This window comes from Stegodyphus dumicola, chromosome 8 (genome assembly GCF_044657685.1).
Source record: "Stegodyphus dumicola isolate Sdum_Otavi_A_Nest chromosome 8, ASM4465768v1".
Classification (NCBI taxonomy): Eukaryota; Metazoa; Arthropoda; class Arachnida; order Araneae; family Eresidae; genus Stegodyphus; species Stegodyphus dumicola.
In genome coordinates this window covers 69269562-69292109 of record NC_140775.1, presented here as the reverse complement: position 1 = coordinate 69292109, position 22548 = coordinate 69269562, and the positions used below count along the sequence as shown (strand labels likewise).

Sequence of the window (22548 nt, the reverse complement as noted above, 5' to 3'; positions counted from 1 at the left end):
TCGTCCTCTACCTCATTTCACATCAAATGAACCGGTCTCTTCGAATTTATTGTCATTTTCTACAGGCCGTATATGTCCCATTGGGCCAGATTTCATATCTTTTAATGACCGAAACTTCCTGGTAGCTATTAAGGCCTGAAACATTTCACAAGAAGAGCACAATCCTTCTTCGTCAGAGTCATGATGAAGTACTCGGGCAAAATGTTATGTGTGTTGTTAATACTCTGTATTTTTTTTATCTTGGCCATATCTGCAGTGCGCATGTTACGTCTTAGTAATTTGCATACCAACAGCAATGTGAACCATGACAGCACCATCTATCAGCATATTTTGAAACTATTTTTTTTTTCTTTCTCCAAACAAAATTCCACTGCCTCATGATTGTTCTAGTAAAATATCAAATCATTCTGACAAGTAGTTTTAACCCGCGGGAAGGCGCGTGGGGTGTATCATACCCCAACCCTACATAAAAGTGGAATATTCCTAACTTGTGAAACTGAAATTCTGTGCTGCTGTCAGCAGCTGAGTTTCTAGTTGTGTTTGACTTTCAGAACCGCTTTTTCTTTGCCTGTGTGTTTCAGAAAAAGATTTATCGATATTTTGTTGGAACTGGGTATGACACACCACATGCGCCTGTCTGTGTAAGTGTTTTTCTGACTGAATATTTAGTTCAGAAATTTATTTCTAGAGTGTAACAGTAAATATTTCTACTTGAAAGTGATTTTAAAGTACTTGACATTAAATTCTTAAAAATTTCTAACTGCATTATGGTAAAAAGAATGAGTCCCTATGAACTGGAGATGGAAAGCATGCGAGATTTATTAGAAATATTTGAAAGTGATGAAGATTGCATTTCAGAAACTGAAGATGAAACTAAGAATATTTTCTACAATGTTTTGGTTTCGAAAAAGATAAAACATTAATTCCTGATGTTCCTAAAAAAGGAAAAACTGTTCTTATGCTTTATATAACGATCATTATAACATTATATAATGATCATACTATAGATGATACTATTGGAGAAAATAAAACGTTAGGATTTATATGTTTTAATAATATGACTAAAGGAGCAGTGGATATGGGGGATAAAATATCAACCAATTATTCAATTGCCAGAATAACAAGAAGGTGGCCAATGGTAATTTTCTTTCCTGCACTGAATGTTGCTGTAATAAATGCTTGAATTATATTACATTCAACTGCTAATCCACCAACAAGAAACAGAAGTCTGTTTTTGAAGGACTTAGCATTACAATTAATGAAAAAGGTATTGAACAAAGATCAGAGATTAATACTTTTCCAAGAAATTGACGTACTGCATGCAAAACAAAAGCAGAAGTTTCAATGGAGAATTAAAACGAATACATGAAATTAGAAACAACTAAGTATGAAAGATGTGTTAAATTTTTTGCCCTCGCGCCAAGGACGGAAGAACGTGAATGCAATGTTTAAAATGGGAAAACATTCTGTGCCAAGAACACATGAATGTATTTTGTTCAAAGTGTGAAGAAATAAAAAAAGCATGGTGTATTAGAGATGCAATGAAACTTAGAGGCATGATGTTTATTATTTTTATTTATCTTAATTTTAACTCTAAGATTATTTTGGAAATTAATTTTTTGAAACCCAATTATTATTCACTTATTTATAATACACAAGAACAAAAAAAAAAAAAAAAAAAAAAAAAAAAAAAGTTTTAAAACTAAATAATACTATTTTTATTGTATTTTAAATATTGGGGTATGTGATACCCGTTCTAGTAACTTTTCTTGGTGTGCCTTCCGCCAGGTTAAAGTTAGAGCGTTTTGAAATCGTAACTTTAATTATAATCACCCTGTATATTTATGGAATGTATTTCTTGATGCATGCACATTAATACTACTGGTGCTTTTTCAGATTATCCTTGCCCTGAGTGCTGATTTACTATGTAGTACACTATTATTTTTAACATGTAAATCAAAAATTCTTAAATTTTGGAATACTGTAGAAAGTTCTGAAGACTTAAGATATATCTGAATTTCTGTGATTTGCAGATGAAATAATATTTCATAGTTTGTTATTTAGAATAAGTTTCATGATCAGTTTTATTTTGCATTAGTTTGAAAAACAGATTTTTTTCATTTTAATATCATGCCGTACTAAAACCTGTTTCTGTCTTACATATACACTGTAACTTTGCATTTATTTATCACTTAAGATTTTATGTTAAATAAAAACTCGTGTTTAATTTTATGTCAAGGTAAGGTATTTAAAATATTTATGTAGCTTTTTCTGTAGAAAAACTGTATACAGTACAAAGTCCATTATCCGGACCTCAAAGCCACAAACTTACGCATGCACGTTTGATGCGTGCGTCCGCTACGCATGTGTGTAAAGCCAGTAAAGTGTTTACTCATGCGCTCTTACGATAGTGAAGAAAGTAACAGAGAGCATTATTGAAAACGAAAAAATTTCGATTGACAAGTTAGTCAGTATTCTCGACACAGCAATTACAGGACTTAGAGTGGAACTTTGTAACTGAACAAGAAATTATGTCTGTTTATAGAATTAAAGAGAAAGTATTAGCACAAAAAACGAAGCAACTTAAACAACTTACATTGAAAGAAATGTTTACTAAAGTAAGCAAATAATTATTAAGCTTTTTTTTTTTTTTTTTTTTTTTTTTGTAAATTTTGATACTCTTTAGATCGTAATTGCTCTTTATTTCATAAATTATGGTTTCATCTTTTTAATTGTATAATTTCTGCATGCCATCTTACCAGATTTAAATTGATGATCTATAATCCGGAAAACCCCCTACTTTTCCCCCTTTCTAAGACACTATAAAAAGTGTTAAGATTCCCCCCCCCTGTTATCTATATATTTACATACTGGTGCATTACCGGAAATTGCTAGACCAGCTGATTTGTTAGATGTAAATATCTGAACACAGGTTGAATTACCAATGTTTAGCATTCTTATCACTCGCCCAGTGGTGGATTCACAGTGTGGAATACATTGCTTCATTTCTTAAAATTGATCAAAAAAACCCTTCTAACCAAGCTGAGGCAAAAATACATCCAGGGAAAAAAAATTGTTTGGGATGTTAAAAAAATAGATATAACTACCAATAAATTTGTTCTTTGTTGAAATATAACTTTACTGGATGTGAAAGACTGCAGTATCAATTTTCCAGTAGTATGCTATATTTTTGGAAATAGCAGACAGACTTATTCATTTTGAAATAAGTTCCACAGATTCATAATGATCAAGCGTTATGTAAAAATTTACTTTGCTTTGGAAAAATTACTTTTTATTTTGGCATACAAACAGAGAAACTAGAACATGAGTATTCTAATGCAATTACACACTGAACTGTGGTTTTAAAAAAGTTTTGCAAAACAATTAAATGCCTTTAATCTCTTCACTTCGTACTGGTAATTAATCATTCGCATGTGGTTAATGTGAAAGTACAATTTTTTAAATACTTTTATTTGCATAAAGTGATAAATTAAATTTGAAATTCTAAAATTAAAATTTGGATAAAATTTGTCAAAAGTTTGAAATTGAAAGATACACATTTTTATTCGTCATTTAAATTTTTTATGTTTATTAAAGCATTTCTATAAAATAAATATATTAGTGAAAAAACTGAAAGAAAAAGAAGTCAGAGCTTAATTAGCTGTATACACTGATTTCCTGCATGAAACCACTAGAGAAACATACTAGAAAACTAGCTAATACTAGATTAAATTTAGTCATCTGATCTCATAATCTAATTTTGCTGTAGTGCTTAGAGAGTTAAATGCCGTTATGAGTTTTAAACAGTGGTAGTTATGCATTTTCTCTAGAAATTAATTTTTGTGTTTTTTATACACAGCCAGATTCATTCTTTTACAGCTGCTGAACTTTTTTGAAAAACCTCATGATTATTCAATATATCACAAGAATATCATTTTTCAAAATAACATCAAAGGAGTAACAACAAAGTAAGTTCAAAATACTGTATTGTTGCATTAATTTTGTTAGCAAAAATAATTAGTGTAATTTGTTAAATGAAAATGTAAATAATAATACTTTTATTTAATGTTTTAAAAACTGGAATAAAAGCATGCTTTCAAATAAAAATAAGCATAAATATTGAAATATGGAAGATTATATATGTATTTTTGTGCTTAGACCGTTTCTCATTTAATATCTTTACCAACATATTAATTTGATATAAATTCATACATATGAAGTGCTACAATTTTTTGAAAGTGTGAAAAAGCTGTCCATTCACTCATATTTTTCTATTTACTCAGCTAGATGATGCTTTATATGCTAAGTTAAACTGCATTGCCAGATGCATAGGAAATCCCCCTTTCTGCATGAATTGTTTACAGTGCTGTATTTGGTATATTTTTGTTCAAGTGAGAAAATTATAGCGAGGAAAAATAGTATAGATGCATCACATTTCAGTATAAATTTGGTAAAAGATACCACAATTCACAGAATACTTCAGCAAGTTTTTGAAGAGACTCTAATTGACTATTTTAAAAATGGCTGAATGTTAGTATGATGTTCATTCCTTGAACAGAACAGATCCTGAGTATGTTTATAAAAGTGTATGAAAATAAAAGACTTAATGTCTGCAAACAGGCTTGGCTCTGGTATTTTCGACCTCCTAAGCAATCAGTGCAGTTGGAATTTATTTGCAGTAAATTAAACATAATTAATCAAAAGGACGTGTACTTTCATTTAGTTATCATTCATAAAAAAAGCTTAACTGGTGCTCCAAGGAGCTGTATAATTTATCTATGCCTGGTGTCAGTCCTGCCTGCAAGGCTGCAGAAATGCAGAAGAAAAAAAAATGCAAACAGCAGTGAAGACTATAATAAAAGACATTAAGAACATCAGAACAGTGTTGACATCAATGTTCACATTGCATTTTAGACTTATTTCAAAATGATGTGTAATGCAAGTTATTAACTAAAGAAATTCTGTAGTCCTTGTCATAGTACAATATATGTGAATAAAATTACTTAAATAAAATGTAAATGGTGTTTCATGTATAAATTTATTTATTTCATGTGTGTCTGAAAATAATAAAAATTAATTGTAGAAAGCAATTTGTGATACAAAATTTACTTTCTACACTGCTGGCCATTAAAATTGCTACACCATGAAGGAAAGCAAATATAAAAAGGAGATTTATTGTATGTAAACAGTATGGAATGAAGATAAAATGATTAACTTTGTAAGCAGTGTCGGGGTTTACAGGGGTGCGAAATCAATAGAAACAGCTACTACCCCTGGCAGCTAAAACGGCTCTTACCTGGTTATGCATGGAGTCAAACTGGGTTTCGATGACAGAAATGGGCAACTCATTTCATGCTGCTTCGAGTCTGCCACACTTCATCAACCATATTATTAGCTGAAGAGGGATGGCGGACCAGTCTCTCAGCACCCCATGGGCAGATGTTTTTAATGGGTGACAGATCTGAAGATCGTGCAGGCCAGAGAAACAATCGAATACCCTGTGTATTGAGAAAGGTCCAAACACGACGTGGAATATATGGTCTTGTATTATCTTGCTGGAAGATGGCATTTGGCAGGCCTCTAATATAGGGCACAACCATTGGATGAAAGATGCCAGAAATGTACCTATCTGTGTTCAAATTACTGTCAATCCGAACTAGAGATGTGCATGTAATGTACCCAATGGCTACCCAAACCATCACGCCAGGTGCAGGGTCCCTATGCCGATATCAAATGCAAGCAGAGGATGTGCAGTCTCCTCGGGGCCTCCATATACATAAACAGCCATCAGAATACTTAACACAGAACTGGAACTGAAAAAACGACATTGCCACTCCTGTATCCCGCTTTGTCGTTTGCCACACCAGAGTCGCTGTCTCTCTATATGCTGCATTGTCAAGGGAACTTGAAGTAATGGTCGCTGTATTGATAGTTCATGCTGCTGGGAACGTCAACACACTGTATGAGCAGATACTCTGTATCCTGCAAACATGCTCATTTCCTGACTAATGGTTACGTTATGTGATTGTATGGTTTTGACCTCACAATATGTCTGTCCTCTTGGGCGTTGATATCCTGCATGCCGTTCACCATAACCCTCTGCAATCCACTAATTCCATATTTATATGACAGTGGTTGGATGTCGACCAGTGTGGCAGGTGATATCGCAGGGCGATAATCTACACTCTCGATGGGCAAAGATCCTGCCAATATCGAATTTCGACACTTGCTGATAAGCATTTCTTCATCTTATTTGAGGCATAACACGATATACTGAGCAAACTCTCATCTTACAAAGCGCTTTTGGAATGAGAAATCCACTACACAACTTTTCTTTGTGCAGTGCTTCAGATGTCATTTCTTCCTCCTGCATTGTGTACTTGCTCTGAAATACTAATCATTTACATATCCCAACCTCTTCTTTCGTTCATGCGATTTTGACATTTATCAGATCATTCCTTCCTGGTGTTGCAATTTTAATGGCCAGCAGTATATTTTTATAACTTTCATCTAAATTCAGTTCATTTAATTTATTAAAGTTTTTTTTAATTAACTATTATTGAGCACTCAAATCTGCTTGCCTTGTTATTTGTACTATGCATGCATATATATATATATTAAAATTTAAAAAAAAATTAACATCCCCATGAAACAATAAAATGAATTTAACATTGATGCATGTAATGAATTCCTATAAATTAGTAATTAAACCGAACGACATATATATATAATTTTTTTGTTGTTCAGTTTAATTACTAAATTATAAGAGTTTATTACCATACATCACTTTGAAATTTATTTAATGTTTATACTTTTTTGAAATTCATTTAATGTTTATATTTCGCTTTGAATTACTAATATATTTCATTTATGTGGGATGCCAACTGTGTTGACCACCTAGGATGTTGAAAATATTAGAGCATGGATGCATTTTCAGATTCAGCTTTAAAATACAAATGATTTATTTACTAGGCTTTTTTTTTTTTTTTTGTGCATTATTTGCTAATTTTTAGTTGTCTGTCTTATATTTATTTGTAAAGAGTTTTTGTATCTTTTATAGGCAGATTCATGTGACAGATGCTGTAGAAATATTTAAATAAAATAGGAATCATTTTAACTTCATTTGCACAGCCAACAAATCTTCATTTTTCATTGAGAATCGGATATTAGAGGGTAGCATCTGATACAAAGACAATTACTAAGATTTTAATTTGTTGTCATTTAATTTATATAATGCATAATTAATTTTTTTAGATTTTAAGTATATTACCCCAAAAATTAAATAATCATCATACACTGTTGTGCAAAACTTAAGCAACAATGTAAATTTTAATCAGATAGCCATAAAATTGCAGAGAAGGGGTTCTTTCGATCAGTACAATGAATACGCAATTCAGTAGAACGGTCATGCGTATGCAAATGTCAGTAACAAAACATCATAGGCAATGTGAGTATACACAAAACACGTGCAGTCGGCGCACTCAACTTGAGACTACAATAAAAGGAAGGACGGAGACGCAATTAAAGACATTCGATGCAAGTACAAATGAGTTCTTTCGTGAAATATGGCTAGAAGAAATCACCTGGATGACTTCACACGTGGAAGAATGATTGGAAAGCTGGAGGAGGAGCATAGTGTCACTAGTGTAGCTCAAGAGTTTGGAATCAACAAAAGTGTTGTTTTGCGTACTTGGAAAGCCTTACAAACAATAATTACAGTTTTTAGAAAGGTTGGTGGTTGATGCCGCAGGAAAGCAACTGCTGTGGATGACCGATATATCGTCCAGAAGGCAAAAAGAGCCCGAAACCAGTTAGCAAGCGTCGTAGCTCAACAAGTGTGTACAGCAACGGGGCGACAAGTTTCGTGGTTAACTGTGACCAAACGACTCCATATCCAGACGCTGAAGGTAGCCTTTTGCAGAAGGTCTGCCGTTTTCAACACTGCATCCGTTTGAAAGTTGGCCATCGGCGCCACCGTTTAGAGTGATGCAAGAAGCACAAACTTGAACATCTCATCAATGCAGTTGTGTCCTCTTTACGGTTTTGACCTCACAATATTTCTGTCCTCTTGGGCGTTGATATCCTGCATGCCGTTCACCATAACCCTCTGCAATCCACTAATTCCATATTTATATGACAATGCTTGGATGTCGACCAGTGTGGCAGGTGATATCGCAGAGCGATAATCTACACTCTCGATGGGCAAAGATCCTGCCAATATCAAATTTCGACACTTGCTGATAAGCATTTCTTCATCTTATTTGAGGCATAACACGATATACTGAGCAAACTCTGACCTTACAAAGCGCTTTTGGAATGAGAAATCCACTACACAACTTTTCTTTTGTGCAGTGCTTCAGATGTCATTTCTTCCTCCTGCATTGTGTACTTGCTCTGAAATACTAATCATTTACATATCCCAACCTCTTCTTTCATTCATGCGATTTTGACATTTATCAGATCATTCCTTCCTGGTGTTGCAATTTTAATGGCCAGCAGTATATTTTTATAACTTTCATCTAAATTCAGTTCATTTAATTTATTAAAGTTTTTTTTTTAATTATTATTGAGCACTCAAATTTGCTTGCCTTGTTATTTGTACTATGCATGCATATATATATATTAAAATTTAAAAAAAAATTAACATCCCCATGAAACAATAAAATGAATTTAACATTGATGCATGTAATGAATTCCTATAAATTAGTAATTAAACCGAACGACATATATATATAATTTTTTTGTTGTTCAGTTTAATTACTAAATTATAAGAGTTTATTACCATACATCACTTTGAAATTTATTTAATGTTTATACTTTTTTGAAATTCATTTAATGTTTATATTTCGCTTTGAATTACTAATATATTTCATTTATGTGGGATGCCAACTGTGTTGACCACCTAGGATGTTGAAAATATTAGAGCATGGATGCATTTTCAGATTCAGCTTTAAAATACAAATGATTTATTTACTAGGCTTTTTTTTTTTTTTTTTTTTTTTTTTTTTTTTGTGTGCATTATTTGCTAATTTTTAGTTGTCTGTCTTATATTTATTTGTAAAGAGTTTTTGTATCTTTTATAGGCAGATTCATGTGACAGATGCTGTAGAAATATTTAAATAAAATAGGAATCATTTTAACTTCATTTGCACAGCCAACAAATCTTCATTTTTCATTGAGAATCGGATATTAGAGGGTAGCATCTGATACAAAGACAATTACTAAGATTTTAATTTGTTGTCATTTAATTTATATAATGCATAATTAATTTTTTTAGATTTTAAGTATATTACCCCAAAAATTAAATAATCATCATACACTGTTGTGCAAAACTTAAGCAACAATGTAAATTTTAATCAGATAGCCATAAAATTGCAGAGAAGGGGTTCTTTCGATCAGTACAATGAATACGCAATTCAGTAGAACGGTCATGCGTATGCAAATGTCAGTAACAAAACATCATAGGCAATGTGAGTATACACAAAACACGTGCAGTCGGCGCACTCAACTTGAGACTACAATAAAAGGAAGGACGGAGACGCAATTAAAGACATTCGATGCAAGTACAAATGAGTTCTTTCGTGAAATATGGCTAGAAGAAATCACCTGGATGACTTCACACGTGGAAGAATGATTGGAAAGCTGGAGGAGGAGCATAGTGTCACTAGTGTAGCTCAAGAGTTTGGAATCAACAAAAGTGTCATTTTGCGTACTTGGAAAGCCTTACAAACAATAATTACAGTTTTTAGAAAGGTTGGTGGTTGATGCCGCAGGAAAGCAACTGCTGTGGATGACCGATATATCGTCCAGAAGGCAAAAAGAGCCCGAAACCAGTCAGCAAGCGTCGTAGCTCAATAAGTGTGTACAGCAACGGGGCGACAAGTTTCGTGGTTAACTGTGACCAAACGACTCCATATCCAGACGCTGAAGGTAGCCTTTTGCAGAAGGTCTGCCGTTTTCAACACTGCATCCGTTTGAAAGTTGGCCATCGGCGCCACCGTTTAGAGTGATGCAAGGAGCACAAACTTGAACATCTCATCAATGGAGTTTTGTCCTCTTTACGGTTGAGAGTCATTTTAGTGCTACAAGAGATTCTCAATTCCAGTTGATTTGGAGAGAGGTCGGGACATGGTTTCATCCCAGCAACATCATGGAAAGAGACCGTTACGGTGGTCCTGGAGTTCTCATCTGGAGAAGCATTATGCTGCACGGGCGGACATAGCTCCACGTTTTCGACAGAGGTTCTGTAACCGGAGATCGCTATTGTCAGGAGGTAATCCTTTCCCATGTGCATCAGTTCTGAGGTGCCATTGGAGCAGATTTCGTTTTTATGGATGACAATACATGGCCACATCGGACTCCTGTTTTTCAGAAGCTACTGGAAAGTGAAGAATGGATCGGCTACCATACTCCCCTGATTTAAATCCCATAGAACATGTGTGGGATGCTTTAGGGAGACTCCTTGTGGCATGATTACATCCTCCGGGGAACACCCAACAACTGAACAGATGCTGATTGAGGAATGGACACTCTTACCTCATGATTTGTTGGACAATATGATGCTGGGTATGAAGCGACAGTGCAAAGCAACCATTTCAGTAACAGGAGGGCATATCCCATACTAAAGACCATCTGCTTGTTGTTCTTCCTCTTGTGCAGACAATCATCTGTAACGATACTATGAGTTCAATAAAGCCTTTTTTTGTTTGATTCCATACTGTATGCATTGTATTCATTTTTGCGCTTCTATTCTTTTGTTATCGTTTAAATACAAAATGCTGTCTCTCATTTCTGAATTTCATGTCCTCAGATGATTATTTGTGGAGTTATGGCCTAAAGAACACCTGTTGCTTAAGTTTTGCACTCCAGTGTATAAAGTAGACTGCAGTATTCTGGAATAGAAGCAATCTTAGGAATGTCATTTAACTATCAAAAACTTAAATATTTGTAATTTTTCAGGGGTCTACCAGCTTATGTTCAAAATATGTACTTAATAAAGTTGTATGGATACATACATTATGCCAAAGTAAAAGTAGAAATTTTAAAAATAACTCATCACATAGAAGATGGAACTGTCAGGGTTAGGTGGCGTGTTAATGGTGTAACTCGTACGAAAGTCCTGATGAGGTTGTGGAAAACGAATTCTCTTCGTTGGAAAGAATATTCTGAAGAAGAGACAGAGTAAGTATATTTTAAAAAATTTGAATATTTGTTATGTCTCTAATTTTGATTCTGTTTTTCCCCTATATCATAATGTTTTTTTTACTTGTATTTTTAAAATGTAAACTTGATTCATGTTGAAGTAAAATACATTTACAGGAAAAAATTAAAAGCATAATTAATGACTGATAATAATCAGTGAGAAATTCGATATAGATAAATGAATCCTTTAGCCAGTAGAAATTTAAAATTTTTGGGATTTATTTACTAGTGATACTGAAATCTAAAATTTTAGAATAAAAATACTTTTATACAGTTTGTGGAATATTATTACTGCAAATGCCTAATATTTACTTTGTATTAATTTCATGGCACTTTTTTTTTAGGAAGTATATGCAGCTGTAAGTTATACTATTGTATTTTAAATTTGCAAATATATTTGTGTATTCTTTTCATTTACAGATGGTTGGATGGATTTTCGGTATTTAGTGTAGGACCAGATGGTCTAATATTCAAACATGTTTGTGATAAGGTAATCCCTGTTTCATTATTTATTTCTTACCCTATTATTTGACATGTGGTTCTTACACGCATCTGTCTTAAAATGGACATTAAGAACTTTTAAGGACATTTAAGGGCACTGAAAAAAAAAAAGGAAGAACACATCCTTAAACAAAACTGAATAAATTAAAGCAGTTGTTTATGCAAATGCCTTCATTCCTGTAATATTTTTTTAAGAATAAAGCAGAAGTATTCAGGATGCATGATTTTTAAGTATGATCTAATATTTAACATAAGTTTGAGAATGAAATCAACTCTTTAAAAGTTTTCAAGTAGTTAAATTATGAAAAACATTCTTGAAACACATCACAGCTGTACATATTTTAAAGTAGATTTAAATGGTCACTTCTAAAAAAATGGTTTACTTTTTAAAAATATTCATTAAAAAGTGTTATTAAAAGTTATATTCTAAGGGTATTTTACTCTTTAAACTAACAGCTAATTTACGTATGTAATTTATTGTATTGGCTTTAAGCTATTGGAACAATTATACATTAACATATAAAGAACATCGAAAACATTACAAAATATTTTCATCTTTTTAATCTGAAAATTTTAAGGATGTTTTAACTTATGGATGCTTATTTCCTTTTCTTTAACTACTTTAAGTTCATTTGCTTTAAAAAGTAAATCAATATTCTTGCTAGTCTTTAACACCTCGAGTGCCACGTGAGCCATCTGTGGCTGACACTAGCAAGAATAATTTCACTGCTGCTATCGCTTTCACAGTCTCGGACTAACATTTTGACCCTCAAGGCTAAAGAAAATTTTTGTCTGTAAGGGGCCAAGAACTGCAATGAAACTGGAACCAAGAACTGGTATGTTGTAAAGGGAACACTGGCCACGAATCCATTTCGATACAATCTTATCTAGTTGGGCAAACGGTAAAGAAAACAAAACAGACTTGGCATGTAACGTATTGAATGAATGCCTATAGGAATCACGTTCCAAACGTAAACTATCTTCTACTGCGATAAAAATCACTGGCCCTACAATACCAGCACTTTTAAGCGGCATGCATGGCCTGACTGGGATTGCGTAAGAAATATGCATAGCTCTCAACGGGTTAAATACCTGCTAAAGTATCTGCTAATTTGTTCATGACTTCAGCAACATCCCTCGGAAGAAAAATTTTATTTTCTTTTTGTAAAACTCTTTTTTTTTTTTTTCCCCTCAGTCATTTCTCTTCATCTTTGAACTCCAGAAAACTTTATGAAATGATACATGTTAAAAATATGAGATGAATCTTTTAAATTGTCAGTTTTTAAAATCTTTATTTATGGAGAAATTTCTTTCTATACATGCCCATGTGACAAGATTAGAATAATTTTTTAATTTGAGAAGGTCATCACAATCTTATTGTAAAGCATGTTTATTCTACATTGTGTGGCTATTAATTTCCAGAATTGCTCTAATAACACCAGATCATATGATGTGAAAAACATAACCTTTTAATATGTTTCGAAGTAATCCCCATCTGCCGTAATACACTATTGTGCTTGACTGTATAAGTTGTGGAAACAACTTTTAAAGTCCTCTTTTTGGAAGGCTCTTCAATGTTGACGTCACGTTCTTCTTGATGTCTTCAACATCCATAAAGTGTGTTCCTTTAATTACAGTTTTGAGTTTGGGAAATAAAAAAATTCTGGGGGGTGAAGTCAGGGGAGTATGGCAGATGATGTAGCTCCTCGACCTCATGCTTGGCCCAAAACCTCTTCACTGGCAATGCAATGTGAGGCAGAACTATCCCAAGAAGCTCTCTCTGCTTGTCGTAATAAGATACAAGAATATTTTTGATGTATCAAATCGATGTGCCACACGTCCCAATCCGCGGAAAATGTAAACTTTGGATGACAATTTGTTGTTTTTCCAGCGAACAGCAATTGTGGTGGAAGTAGGTTTCCAGCAAGGGAACATGCTAACAAAACAGTCATCTCTCTTTTATCTTTCATGCTGATTACAGACACTTGTTTTGAACCATGTTCTTCCAATGTGTAATTAGATGTAGGCACAAACTTTGCATTTGTCTGATCAAAGTTAACAAACATCTCAGGGGGAACAACATTTTTGTCAATCACCGTACCGTGGGTTGTATCATGGGGTTGTTTTGAGAGCGATGGGGGAGGGGGAATGAACGTTTCGGATAAAAGGAAGTTTCTTAAAATGCTTTATGCAAAAGATGTAATTTTAGAATTTTTCAACTTTCGGTTCTGTTTGTATAAAATTCACGAAATTTTCAGCTCGCGAAATCACCAATATGTTCATTTTCGCGAAGTATTTGAAAATTGCTAATATGAAAGGTAAAGACATTTTTTAAAACGTGAGAGATGCAAATCAAAATGTAATTTTAATAAGTTTTTATCCTTTTACTATGTTTGTTAAAGAATTGTCATCAAGTTTTCAAACTACCAAATCGAAATTTTTGTACATAAATTGTTTTTAAAATCATAAAAATGTTGAAACCTGGCAATGAAAAATCTCAGGAAAGGAAAATGTTTTTTTGTGCAGTAAAGAGACTGAATTTAAATGGTAAACTTAATTGCTGCTAAAAATATTCACTTTAAATACAAATCTGATGATAAATTACCAAATTAGCATAATTCTTAGCAAAAAAATTACAAAATTTGTGAGGGGGAGTTGGATATAAAATTTTAAAACTCTAAACTTTCATAAAAACTGCAAAAATCATGAAAGTTAGCAGATACATATATGGTAATTGTAGGTCTATAAATCTTACTAGAACTGATAGTCCAAGAAAAAAAAATTGCCTCAAAAGTCAATCACCTTCATCAGTTTTTTTTAGTTATTTTTTTATTTATTATTATTTATTTATTTATTTTTTAATTTCAGTGATCTTTTCTTCTCCCAATGAATGTTGTAGATGATTTGTAAATATTCCTAGTAGGCACTGGAGCAGGGGCAGCTGAAATTTCTACATAAATATGTAACCCTTCCAAAATTTTGATTGTTCTAATAACTGCAAATTTTTTCAGAATATATTTCCTATTTTTAAGTGATTTATTCATATCTTTTTACCATATCCTTCAATAATTACTGGATTCATTGATAACAGTAAATTGAAGCAAAACCTTTCTGAAATTCGACCTCACTTTCTTGAAGTTCATTTCTATCACAGTAAGTTGAAGTATAGCTTAAGATCAAGGTCCAAATCCAAGAAATTTTTTCAAGCACACATAGTATTTTTGCTTATAACATCAGTTTTAAAATGTTGGCTAAACAACTAATCAGGCAACCTGAAGCTTTTGTTTTCAGAGTTGCTGATTGTTCCTAATTTGTAAGATAAATTTGCGATGGCTTTGTTATGAGCAGTGCGATTTGAAGTCTCTGTTCATCCAAAATGTTATTTTGTGCAATGGCAGTCACAGAAAATAGTTGGATGTCAGATGAGGAAAATGAAGAACTATTTGCAAATTTTTTGCTGAAATTAAGTTAATATTCTTGTAATAAGATTGAGAGAACAGTGCAATATACTATAATTATAATTTTATTATTTGTATTTGAGCATTGATGAGATCATTAAAGTCTGGAGTCCCAATTATAATTAAAATATTAAACATTCAGGAATAAAATACTTCATATTATTTATTTAGTGGGAAGGGAAAAACGAAAAGACTATAATGTTTTTACAAGAAATATAGCCAGATATTAATTTCTTTAGAATGCTAATGAAGTTAATAATATCAGTATCACCTTCCTTTCACTGTTGAAGAACTTTATAAGAAGTGTCTGAACTGCAGTATTAGTTATTCATAGCTATGCTAAAAGAGTGTACAAGAGCAAAAGAAGTAAGTGTTGAAACATTATTCATAGCTGAGATAACATCTGTTGTTATTGATTGAAAATTTTCTAAATTTGGTATGGCACAAATTGAGAAGTAAATCAAGACTTAAAAAAATTCCAAAGCTTACATTTTTTTTATCAAATTGGTAATTGGTAATGCTCATCATTAGCATTTAATACATGAATTAAGAATGAAAATAACATTTCTTTGCCATACCAATATATATCTACAGTGGATGGACAAAAATATGGAAACACCTTGTGAAATGCATGTTTGAAAAGAAAGATTGATTTTAATGAAATATGTAGGTGGCGCTGGCGTTTTTGACTACTGACGCCACCTATACAACTTCGTAAATGTGCTAAACAGTTCAGTTGTTGTCGGAGTACTGTTATGTGAGGTTGTCATTGCATTATGTCAGAGTTAACAGACTTCGAACATGGGCAAATTGTTGGAGCACGTATGGTAGGTGCTTCCGTAAGGAAGGTAGCCGAGGTGTTTAGTGTTTCAAGAGGTACTGTATCGAAGATTTATTCTGCATATTTGAAAAGCGGAAAAACATCATCTGCTAAATCACAGTGTGGACGAAAGTGTGTCCTGATTGATCGTGACAAACGATCATTAAGGGCAATTGTGACGAAAAATAAGAAGACCATAGCTGCAAAAGTTACTGCTGAAATGAATGTTGTGTTACCGAACCCTGTGAGTACCAAAACAATTAGAAGGGAGCTTCATAAACAGGGAATTGCTGGCCGTGCTGCAATTGAGAAGCCACTCATCAGTGATGCTAATGCCTGTAACAGGAAAAGGTGGTGTTTAAGTCATAAAGCCTGGACTATAGAGCAGTGGAAGCGAGTAATATGGTCTGACGAGTCTTCTTTCACATTGTTTCCCACTTCTGGCCGAGTTTACGTCTGGAGAACGCCATCTCAAGCCTATAATACAGACTGCTTGTTGCCAAGAGTGAAACATGGCAGGGGTTCTGTTATGGTTTGGGCAGCCATATCGTGGTTCTCTGCTAGCCCCATGATAACTGTGTCAGGGCGCATGACTGCCAAGACTTATGTGAACATTTTGGCCGATCAAGTTCATCCCATGGTACAAACTTTGTTCCCCGATGGTGATGGTGCCTTCCAAGACGACAAAGCCCCTGTTCACACAGCTCACATTGTCGAGGACTGGTTTTCTGAGCACGAGGATGAGTTGTCCTATCTCCCCTGGCCACCACAGTCACCAGACCTGAATATTATCGAACCTTTGGGGTCTACATTGGAACGGAAAGTGCGTTCTCGTTATCCACCGCCAACATCGTTATCTGAACTTGCCACCGTTTTGCAGGAAGAATGCTATAATATTCCCTTGGCAAACATACAGGAACTGTATTTATCCATTCCGAGAAGACTGCAAGCTGTTTTGAATGCCAACGGGTTTCGTACACCATATTAAGCAAAGAAACATGTTTTTTTTAAAAGTGTTTCCATATTTTTGTTCAACCTCTGTATATATAAAATGAATGTTCAGTTGATTTTTTTCCTGTTTATTTCTTTACTGCTTTAAATCATCGAGTTTCAGAATCAAAAGCTACATTATGTATTTAATGTTCTGTTAGACGTATTGCATTACAAGCTTTAATTACAGATTAATGTAACTAAATGCTGTAATATATTGACTTGAACTATAAAGTTTTAAGAAAACATTTATTTAAAAATAAAAAGTCAATTTAAATTTTTTAAAAAGATGATTAAAAACAATGATTCTTATATACCATGTTTTACATTTATTTTTCACCGCCTTTTACATTGTTAATTCATGAGTGGCCATGTAAATAAGACCACTATTCTTTAGTAATTTCATTTTGGATTTATATTTTAGGAGAACAACTAGCTATGCAAGAGTATTTTTCATAGTTTTTCCATGTGTTTAATATCGGAGACAGTTTCCATTAAATATCCTTTGTGAATTAAATCTTGAAGTATATAGTTTTGCATGTATTATACTTTTCTTCAGCCTTCAGAAAGCAAAACATACCAAATTACATTGCATGTAGAATAATACTATATTACAGCAATATTTATAAAAAATATGCTTTGTGATTTTTCTGGTTATATTATTACATGCATTTTAAGTATTTCAGTAAAATATTTAAACTGTGTGATTTGGAATTTTTTTTGCAGATGATTCCTGATGATGAGTTATCTGTTTTGAAACAAGTGGATCTAAAGTCAAGGTTATTAGGGCTTCTTGGACTAACACCAAGAGGACCAGCCACTGGAAATTTGAATGCATTAATTCCTTGTTCTTATAACCAAGAAATTATGTCTTCCAAAAAACTTACATGACAACATGTAATTTTTTAGTTTCAGTTGTTAAATTAATCTAGGTTCTCAAGCTTTACTTGTAGAATACTGTAAATATCATTAGAGATCACATTCTGTTATATATCTCATAAATTTTAATTAAAGATTATAGAAGCACTTATGCTGTAAAAGCAAAGGATAAAAATAAATATCTTAATATGCAATATATTGGAACTATTCTTTTTATAATTTACTTTTGAGATCTCAGTGATAATACAGAAGGTTACTGGAAGAGCTTAATCAGCAAGAATCAGTGCAATGTTCATAAACTTTGAGGACTAGTTTCAAAGGCTTGAATATGGAACCTTCAAAACTAGTCCTACAAGTTTATGAATATTGCACGAATTCTTGTTGCCTTAGTGCCTACAATAATTGTTATTTGGCATTTAACATATTTTGACTTTAACTCATATAATACAGATAGTCTTTTTCTATTCGATAAAAGTGGAATCCCATATTTTTTTACACAAATAAAACATATGTAAGACTGAAGTTTTTTTTTATGTATAGAAAAGTAAATTAAAACATATGGAGAATTAAACATTCTATATATTCATTTTACTCAGAAGATTTTTAACATTGTACTGGACAATGTACACTATAACATTGTGCTGGACTGTAGAAAGAGTGATATATGTGTCTTAAAGGACTTTGATAGCTTCTATAATTTTATGAGAACCAGATGATTTATCTCATTATTAGTAGATAAATTAATGATATAAAGGAAAAAAAAGGTGGGGGTGATATAAAAAAAATATGGAAGAAGAGGCTAACAAAAGGCTGTTAAAAGGCATATGTTAAGAAATGTGAGACTAGATATTACAGATATGTAATGAAGCAAACGTAGCTGTAATGAAATTGTAGAAATATTGATGCTGTAGAAAGTTGATCTGTAATGATAGAGCAACTTGGCACCCAAGGCAGAATATTCATTTTTATTTTGGGAAATTTTGCAGCCACAAATAAATTGGCATACTACTTCTACCTATTTCCAAAACATTTATAATTTTGATAGCTTTGCAGTAAGAAGAGAGCAGTGCAGCAGTTTATTTAGGCTGAAGTACAAAAAACTAGTAATTTGTGTTCAGAATGAATTAATTTCAGTTCTCAATGCATTTGATTGAATAATTAATTTTGCTGCAAAATTATTATTGGCTGTTTGAGTTTTAGTTCAATTTATATCACCAGTGTAAGAGTCATATGACATGGATTAGTCTCAAAATGATGCAGGGGAAATAAAATGAAGCATTTAAGGGCTATTGCTAATTGAAATTATAATTTGTGTTTATATATATTTTTTATCTTGCATATATATATATACGTACAGGTTCGTAATAAATTGAATACACAAGTCCGATAAAAGGTTAATAAAATTTATTCTTATCAAAAGAAATATAACATAATGCTTGAATTTTTCTCAGTATTCGTACAAGTGTTCAAAATATCCAGCAGTATAATCAGTAGTTATTCTTTAAACTACTGAAAACATTATAATACAACACAATGCAAACAGAAAGCTAATCCCATCTGAACTCACAAAAATAACAACAGCAGCTAACTAAACAACTGAGCTGAAATGTTCTCTGTCTGGCTTTTTTTTATAGCTTTAAATTGGTCGCGAGGAATTTCTAGTAATTTTTGCTTCTCGAGATTTCTGGGAAACAACAAGAGTATATTTTTGGTTACATCTAACATAGTAGTCAATTACATTTATTCAAATTAAATATAAATTACCGAGATAAACTTTTATTCAATGTTTAAAATGCACATGCGTCTGTATTTTTACTTTTCCGGCATAGCTTTCTCTTACAACTCGTCTCATGCTGTATTGCATGGGGAAATAAAACATTTTAATTATAGTTCTATTAACAACAGCTACCAAAATACAAAATTCATAACAATAAGTACAAAATGTGTAATGTGTTTGGATACTTACTATGCTCACTTTTGGTTGGTTTTGAGGGAAAAACATAATGTGAAAGACAAAGTCATGAAAAGGGATCAATGCATCTTCTACACAAAAATGTATCATTATAATGGTAAAAAACTAGTAAATAACGTTAGGTGTTTTTTTTATCTGTCACTATTCAAGTTGGCTTTGTTTGATATTATTTTTTTACACTGCTTCATCATTGTCTTCTATCTCCATCCCCTTCTTTATATATGTCCCCAAATTAAAACTAACTAAATAAATATACACATTAAATACAGTCCTGGAATTTAAATCTTTTGTCACTAATTTTTATCACGGGAAAATGTTCAATTATATTATTTTTTACATGAAATAGATATCTAGTAAAATAAAGAATAATGTAGCTAAAGAACATAACTTATGAATGGAATGTTCAAAACTTTGGACACTTATCTTTTTATCGAAGATTGTGATGAGACTGAAAATATATAATCTTAAAATATACTTTATTCAATTACTTTTTAAATTTTTTTTTTTTTTTTTTTTTTTTTTAACAGTGTATCAGAGACCAAAAATTTGGAGACCTCTATTTTAAGCAGCTGGATTTTTCAGGGGCAAGAGTAATTCATAAATAATGATATATTGAAAGAAAAGTTTTTAAAAAAGTAATGAACATGTTTAAATACATGGGCACATCTAACTAGTGGGGGGGGGGAAACTTTTCCTCACAAATATACCTGAGACAGAAGCTCATCAATAGCATATGTGAGTGTGTATATATATATAAGAAATGAATGAAGATTAAGATTTTCCAAAAGTATTGAAACTTTTAACTGTTTGGTATCTTCTAACATAAATGTTACCAGTGTATGAAATAAAACAATTTTTATGCTTAAAACTTATGAACTTCTTGAGAGTATCTGAATAATATGTATATCTTCCAATCGTCTTTCCAATAAATTTGCCCACATGTAACTGAACAGAGTAAGAGTAAACATAAAGCATGTGACAGTAAATTCAACATAACTGAAAAAGTTAAGCTCAATTGACTCAAAATTTTGCACAAAGGAGGGAATTTAATTATATATTCATGTTTAAAAACTAGAGGAAATTAAATACAATTGCAATTGTTCATGTATGTACAGTATAATTAAAAGAAAGCGTAAATTACGCATAAATGCAACTCGCCTTATTCCTTCAGTTAAGTGGTTGACTAAATAAGAGGAAAAGAATTGCCATTACACTAAGCAAGCAATTTCCAGCTTCTTGAAAGTATGTGAAGGGTGTACACAAGCAGCCACTTGGAATACAAAAGGGCAGAGGTCAAGAGAATATGGAGGCTGCTCTATACAAGTAATCATTAGCTCTAGAGGTATTTATTCACCAGATTTGCTTTATGTGAATTATTTGCATAAAGCTCTTACATACATTTATTCTTATTATTCCTCATAAGAATAAATGGAATACTAACTACTGTAGTATACTCGCTCATTGTGCCAATAATTTTGAGCAATTACAGCTCTCTAAAAGATGTTCAGAATTGTATTATACTTCTAGGGAAATCCAGCCCACACCAGCATTGAAGGCATGGTATTCATGATATTTTGCTGGACCATTAGTGTTATTTTATCTTTCTAAGTCTTTGCAGGCTTAGCATTAGATTTCACCTCAAATCCTCATCTGTAAAGAGTGCACTGAACCATTCAGCTACTTTTCAGTTTGTGTGCTGGTAAGTCTAAACAACTATGCTCTTCTGGTTTTGATGATTGAAGAATTAACACGTGTGATTTCATATGTAGTATTTCCTTCATATTAATACAATTTAATCACTTTCTAATGTAATAAACATTGCTTTTAAATTTGATGTGGCTGTTCCTCAGTTGTGTTCAGCTAATAGAGCCATCAGAATACACAGATGACGCAAACAAATCTCCGGATTATGGAAATTGTTTCGAAAGGCACAAAAATTACAAGTGGTCAACACCAAGGAAACAATAACATCATTATAATCAACTGTCATATTTTAAGCCATCCTACAGTGAGAATTATTCAGATGTCTTTGAGACATAACGGATTTTATTAAAAATAACCAGAATCATCTTTCAAAAGATTTTTAATAGCAGTTACATTTATCCAAAATCTTCAGAAACGCATTTCTTTCATCAAATGGCTAATTTACATATTTTTGTAGAGTAAATCCTGATTTGGTTGCATCATGTATTTGTATTATACATTTACCTATTGAAAAGCAACACAAAATTAAATTTTTTTAAATATGTATTTCAGCTGAGATGTAAAGGATTTAAGCAAGTAAAAATTGAGTTATTTATCTTTGTTGAGAAAAGTGTTTTGTTTTTCGTATTGCCAAAATAAGAAATTTTTATTTAACTTATTCATAACTGCTTTAGCAGACTAGTTACCTGAAATCCCCAGAGCTTATTTCCTTGCCTTCCCTGAAGAAGGCAAATCTAATAAAGGGTAGCTGGTCATAATTATACCAAGAGTTGGGTTTCGGAATTCAGCACCAAGACTCGGATTTTGGACTTTATGTTTTTTTCTGGCCAGTCCCACTTTTTGATCACATGGCCAGCTAGAAGGATCAGGCTGTACCATTATGATGATGATGATGACTTATAGATAGCAAAATGCTTTTGTAGTTTTTTTTTTTTTTTGGTATGTGTGTGTGAAAGATTTCTTTGTGAAAAATTAAGGTTGATATAATTTGAAAGCTTTAGATCTTTGTGTTAACAGAAGAG

At 32.4% G+C, this 22548-nt stretch overlaps 1 protein-coding gene across 2 annotated transcripts in view; it reads left to right on the top strand.

Moving 5' to 3' along the window:
• Positions 1-18046, top strand: part of LOC118205247 (uncharacterized) — a 31833-nt gene extending 13787 nt beyond the window's left edge. For both annotated transcript variants that reach the window (XM_085821972.1, XM_085821973.1), the window contains 4 exons: positions 3880-3968; positions 10960-11181; positions 11623-11692; positions 17698-18046. In XM_085821972.1, the coding sequence (XP_085678098.1) occupies positions 3880-3968; positions 10960-11181; positions 11623-11692; positions 17698-17862 (546 nt within the window). In that variant the 3' untranslated portion in view covers positions 17863-18046. The remainder of the gene's footprint in view (positions 1-3879; positions 3969-10959; positions 11182-11622; positions 11693-17697) is intronic.
• Positions 18047-22548: the final 4502 nt, after the last annotated feature.